Source organism: Bos taurus, unplaced genomic scaffold, assembly GCF_002263795.3.
Source record: "Bos taurus isolate L1 Dominette 01449 registration number 42190680 breed Hereford unplaced genomic scaffold, ARS-UCD2.0 Leftover_ScbfJmS_2066, whole genome shotgun sequence".
Taxonomy (NCBI): Eukaryota; Metazoa; Chordata; class Mammalia; order Artiodactyla; family Bovidae; genus Bos; species Bos taurus.
Window position 1 is genome coordinate 20,247 of NW_020191154.1, and position 6,295 is coordinate 26,541.

Consider the following 6,295-nt stretch of genomic DNA (forward strand, 5'->3'; position numbering starts at 1 on the left):
GATAGCAGCACAAATGGGATGCTTTTTTCCCAAACAACGTGCTATTGTTACTTATATAGAAAGTGTTTTTCTTTGTATTTAAATTGGTGAGTTGATCAGGTATTTATTCCCAAACTGTTGGAGGTTTACCTAGGATCCCATGTTCCCTGCAGGCAGCTTCCAGGAAGCAGAGGGAGGAGAGATGTGGGCAAGGACCTGGAGTCTCTTGCCTGCCCTGCAGTGTGCTCGGTGCTCAACAGACAGCAGCTGGTAGGTGTAGCCTGCGATGAAGACGATTCCCTTCATGTGTTGAGGAGTTTTTGAGAAAGCCAAATGTGACTTGAACCTCCAACTGTTTCTAGTCACTACTCTGTGTTGCCACTTTCAAATGCAAGATCTGATTTAGTTTCCAAGACTCTTGCGAACGTCAGGGAGGGGTCCCCCAGCTCCCTCCAGTGCTCTTTCTGCCCTTCCCTCTGCAGTGATGCTGCCCACAGTCTCAGTGAGCTGAGGATGTGCCCCTGCCTCCTGATGCCAGACACAGTCTCCCCCAGAGGCCCGGCTGCCACCACACGATGGGACTTGTCTCAGCACCTGCAAGGTGCCCGTAGGCTCCCCGACAGCCATGAGCTTCATGAGGGCAGGTATCAGGCAAGCGACAGTGAGAGAACAAGGGCAGTGGGAGTTTTATTCATAAAATCTAGCTAGGATACGCACAATGCCGCACTTTTCACCTCCAAGGAGAATTCTGAGGTGTGTGAATTCAAGTTCAGTGCAGATTTTGCCACTGTGGTTTCCATAACCCATCCTCATCTATGGCTTTAGGGCCTGACCACCTGGATAAGCTCATCCATTAGGTTAAGTGCACAGCCACCAGTTTCAAAGAAGACACTCCATTAAAAGCCTACCAAAAGTTTGGGGGTGCTTAGCAAGACGTCTTCAACTATATTCTCCAAGACTGAGTAGATTGTGCAGCAAACCAAAGTCCACTCACCACTCCCCATTTTGCAAATTTTTGGTGTACCTAGATCAAGCAGCATAAACAGGTGTCTAACTGTTCCTGACCATAGTGTGACTTCCCTTCCTGCCCCAGGAAATTTATCTAGGACAGAAGAGGATCTTCTAGTGTGTATGTCCCATTTCAGATTTTCTTCTCACCCATAAGACACTGTGTATAACTCTGGCTGCTGCCGCCATCCACCCTCATCACAATCACCTCCCACAGAATGAACCCAGCTTCCCAAAGCCCCAAACCACCCTGGCCCAGGCACCAACACTCAAGTGATCCTCCTGGACCCTGCCCCTGGTTGCCCTGTTCTGTGGAAATAGGGGATGTCTGTCCACCGTCCTCATGTGACTGCAGCTCTTAGATCATCGCTCTAGGTGTTGGGGTGTCCTGCTTCTAGTGTCCCCACTGTGAACACAGGGCCTTCCACAGAGCACAGGCTCCATGAAGGTCTGTGGAATAAATGAGCCGGAGTGGGACACTTATCAAGTCAAATCAGGCTTTTTGTACTTTCTTAAATAATTACTTGAAAAACTCCAATTGAACAGAGATAGATTAGCTGTATAAAATGACAGACAAGTACAGAGGAACTCACCTCAAATACATTTTATTTCTTAATTCTTACTAAGTAGTATCATATTTCCAAAATAGTTATATTCCAAGTCCATGTAATCTTGTTCTGGATCACAAAATAAAATAAAGAGTTCACAATCACTTTTACAAAACAGCAAAACTCATGTTCTTGAACTGGTGACCACAAACACACTGTGATCAACGCTACTGACATAGTTGGACACTGAAGCTCGTTAGGCCTTCTATTACAAGGAATAACATTTGAAAAATTTCTAAAGGAAACAGAAGTGGATCTCCATGTCATTGTAGCGAACAGGGACCAAAGATGCTACACACCAGTTCCCCCAACTCTCCCAGCCGTCACGACTGAGAAGGCTGAATGCTCCCTCTTCAAACACAGAGGGAAGGATCAGCTTCCCTTCCTATCCCCAGGACAAGCTGCTGGATGTGGGCCTGAAAGGAGCCTGGCTGCTGCTCTGGCTCAGGGCCCCTCTTCCTCCTCCCTCACACCTATGCACACCGGGGTGGGAAGAACCTGGGACCCCTTCCTTTGACCTTGCGCAGATAGTCCTTGACTTTCTGCTTGCTGGTCTCTGCATAGGCCCGGGGACCCCACAGGAACTCGTAACGAGCAGGGTGGCTGTAAGGCACCTGCCGGTACTGCAGGTACCCCGCCCGCACCCACACTTGGGTCAGCAGCTCCTTGGGCTCCCCATAGATGCAGTGCTCTATCCCAGAAAATACCCCCATCTTGCTGAGTGTTCCCCAGACCTTCTTCTCACTGATCCGGTCCCCTGCTAGAAGAATCAGACTCAGGACCGTCACCAGGAGGCCAGCCTTTGGTATGCTCTGCTCATCCCTCTGCATCTCATTGAGGGTGAGGCCCAGGACAGGGACCATGACATAGATGTGCTCTCTGTGGTCCACCTCTTTCATATCCAGGCCAAAGGCCAGCTGCATGTACTGTGTGGCTTTACGGAAGACCACTGGGAAGTGGGCCTGGTTATCCCTGAGGACTGTATTCAGCATTTCAGCCTGGAAAATCGGCTCCTGGGTGCCATACTTGAGGATCAGGAACTCCAGTAGTTCACACGTCATCCTATTCAGAGCCTGCATAAGCAAGATCTCCGCATCTCCTGCGGCAGAGGAAGATGAGACTGGAGGGAAGGAGGCCAGAGGGGTTGAGGCATCCTCCGCCTCAGCCCCCAGGAGCTGCGCCTCCACTGGGCCCTCGGCCTGGATTTGGCCCTGAAGGTCTTCCTCAGAAGTGCAGAGCTCATTTGTCGGGACCACAGGCATGATGACTGGGGTCTTGTGCCCAGTGTGGGTGTGGCAGGGGGAAAATGGAGACCACTGACCTGGGAAAGAGAGAGAGTGTAAATGGTCACTGTTTTGAAATGCGCCACGGGTGGCTCTGACTGAATCCACTTACTGGTCTTCCTTGAGGGCTGCTCTTGAGCGTTACAGGGGCGCTCCTCCTTGGTGATCAGTCCTCTGTTAAGTGAGGAAGAGAAATTCTGGCTCAGGATTCAGCCAGTACAGCCTGAGCTTCTGGGGCTGACAAGGTGGGGGAATTAGGGCCTTTTGAGGTCCCCTCTGTTCTGGGATGGGGAAACCCTGCGCACACTCAGGACACCCACCTCACCTTGACTGCTGGCACTCCTGTGACCTCAGAACACAGACCTCAGACCTCAGTCTTCTCCTCCTGGTTCCTGGAGCCCCTGTGAGACAAATGGAGGGGGCACCTCGGGGGTAGACTGTGGCACAGACCTAGGCCTTCTGTGCTGGTGGGAGGGGTTGACTCTGTGAGGTCCCCCAGATCTTGGGTGGCTAGTCCCTTTGGGGCTCACGTGTAGTGCTCACTTTTCCACTGGAATGGCCTGGACCTTCCCCCTTTGGGGGCCTGCAGGGAAACTCAGAACAAGAGCCACATCTGGACAAAGTTCCAGGGGGCCTGATATGTGGCCACACCTGCCTAGGGCCTCCCGCAGTTCCTAGGCTGGGGAGATGCTGGGTCACCGCTCTTCACGTCCTACTTGGCCTCCCAGCACTGAACAGAAGGGTGGGCGTCTGTTGAGTCCTCCCTCGGTATTCGGGGAGTCTAGCCTCTGCAGACCTGAAGCCTCCGCCCTCCACCAGAACACCTCACCTTAAGGCCCCCAAGAAAGAGGTGAATAAGCTGCTCACCCTACTCTGGAGCCTCCAAGACCGTCCCCTGCGCCACCCTCCCCACCCCGGGCATGAACAAGGATCCCTCCCTGCCTTAGGGTCTAACAGCCTCAGTCCTTCCCCGCATGGAGCCTAGACTCCAGGCAGGACCCGCGATTGTCCCGTCCGCCATGTTGGAACTCCGCCATATTCACCAGGTCCCCAGGCTCTCTGAGACCCGGGTGTCAGGAAATCCTGCACATGGTCATCCTGCCCGGGGACCACCAGGGTCCCCTCTGTTCTGGGGTCGGGCTCCCCTCCTCCCTCAGTGTCCTCACCTTGACTCCCGGTAGGACCTGGGCTCTGTCCTCTCCCTACAGCCTGTACTGTACTGAGGCCGGGCTCCTCACACCAAGTCCCCAGTCTCTCTGAGACCTGCATGTGTGACAGGCTTAGTGTGCTCTTCTCACCACAAGGGCTCCCGGGGCCAACAACTGGGGTGGGGATCTGTGGGGTTCCCTCGGTCCTCACACAGGGACCCCTCAGTCCTCCTTCAGGCGCCTCACCTTGCGTCCAATCAGGACCTGGGATTCTCGCCTCTCCCCAACGGAAGCCCCGGCCCCTTATACCAGGGCCCGCCTCTCCAAGACCCGGATGTCAGGAAGTCAGACCATGCCTGTTTCGCTCATTCTATCCCACGGACACCCTGGACTGATAACAGAGACGGGCTTAGCACTCTGAGGTCTCCTCTGATTGTGGTCCACGATACCCTATTCCTCCCTCAGTGTCCTCAACTTGACACACCACAGGACCTGGGAATTGGCCCACCTGAGTCTCGGCACCATATGCGAAGTCCCCAGTCTGAGACCCGGATGTCAGGAAGTCTGCCCCTTGTTTCAGGACCTCAGGCTGAGACCCGAATATCAGGAAGTGAGACCGCACATATTGGGCTCAACCTATCCCAGGGCCAGGGTCCCTGCAGACCTCCCTCAGGGTCCTCACCCAGACTCTTTCAGAACCTAAGATCCTCCCTTTCACCCTCTGAGGCCCCTCCCGTATATCAAGTCTCCAGTGTCTCTGCGACCCTGTGCTCATGCCGCCACCAGGGTCTCCCAGGGCTGATAGCAGGTGCCAGGACCTGTGGGGTTACCTGTGTCCTCCCTCAAGGCCCTCATCTTGAGCCCTGGCAGGTCCGGGGGTGTCCTTATGTTGCCCTGAAGCAGGACCCTCACATCAAGGCCTTCACTGCCCTGAGACCCCGGGAGGAGACTGTGGACATGATATCACAGCTCCAAGCCCAGGGCTTCCCAAAGATGAGATGATCCCACAGGGGTTCCTCAACCCTCTTTCTCTTTGTCACCTTGACTCCCAGCTCACCTAGGCACCGCCCTCAGCTGCCAACTTTGCTCGCCTTAGAGCCAGCATCCCCCCAAGCCAGGACCCCTGAGAGGCAAGCAGGAGAGGGGGCTCGTTTCCACAAGCCTCTCGGGGTTTCCCAGGGCTAAAAGCAGTGACGACCTGTATGTCCTGCACTCCCAGCGCCCCCCTCAGGGTTCTACCTTGACTCCTAGCACAGCTGGGCTCCTTCACTCTGCTGACGTAAACGCAAGCTCCGTGACCCAGGCCTTCATTTCCCCACTCCCAGCGGGGTCAGTGACGTCACATCTGGGCGCCACACCCCATGGTCCCCCATGGCTGTCGGGAGGGCGGGACATGTATCCCTTGGGGACCCTCTGTCCTCATCTCGAGTCTCTGCAGGATGTGGGCTCCTCCCTCTGTCCACATGAGACTGTGCCCTCAAACCGACTCTGACTTCCTGAGTCACTGAGGAAGTGGTGGAGGAGGGGTGGCTCGGCCTGACAGCCCAGACCGGGGTCTCCAGGAGTCCCCGTGGGAATGGAATTGTATTCTATGAGAACCTCTGTTGCGGGGTGACTGGACCCCCTCATCCTCATTCAGGAGGGGGCCTCCTTAACACTCGAGAGAAGGCTGCAGTCCCAGGACAGATGCTGGATGGGGGCCTGCTGTGCCTATGACCATGGGGGATCACAGGGAACCACACATCTTCCGGTGGGGGCCCGTCAGCAGTCACCATACTTGGAAAACATTTTGTATAAAATATTTGGTTTTAGGTGAAGAGGCTGAGTATGGCAGGTGATTTAGGGGAACCCTTGGTTTGATGATTAGATAATATTACCTGTTGGTGGTTGTTCATTTGCTCAATCGTGTCCAAGTCTTTGCAACTCCATGGACTGCAGCGTGCCAGGCTTCCCTGTCCTTCACTATTTCCCAGAGTTTGAACAAACTCATGTCCATTGAGTTTGTGATGCCATCCAACCATCTCATCCTCTCTTGTCCCCTTTTCCTCTTGCCTTCAATTGTTCCCAGCATCAGAGTCTTTTCCAATGAGTTGGCTCTTCTCATCAAGTGGACAAAGTATTGGAGCTTCAACTTCAGCATCAGTCCTTCCAATGAGTATTCAGGGTTGATTTCCTTACAACTGACTGATTTGATCTCCTCGCTGTCCAGGGGACTCTCAAGAGTCTTCTCCAACACCACAGTTCGAAAGCATCAATTCTTCACCATTCA

At 54.0% G+C, this 6,295-nt stretch overlaps 1 protein-coding gene across 1 annotated transcript; it reads right to left on the bottom strand.

Annotated features, from left to right (window-relative positions):
• Window positions 1-1,568: 1,568 nt before the first annotated feature.
• Window positions 1,569-5,240, bottom strand: LOC112445597 (melanoma-associated antigen 9-like). The gene is made up of 4 exons (XM_024989093.2): window positions 4,045-5,240; window positions 3,204-3,279; window positions 2,991-3,052; window positions 1,569-2,916 (listed from the first exon to the last, which is right to left on the bottom strand). Exons 1-4 carry the CDS (start codon window positions 4,145-4,147, stop codon window positions 2,069-2,071), a joined length of 1,089 nt encoding a protein of 362 aa, XP_024844861.2. The 5' UTR covers window positions 4,148-5,240; the 3' UTR covers window positions 1,569-2,068.
• Window positions 5,241-6,295: the final 1,055 nt, after the last annotated feature.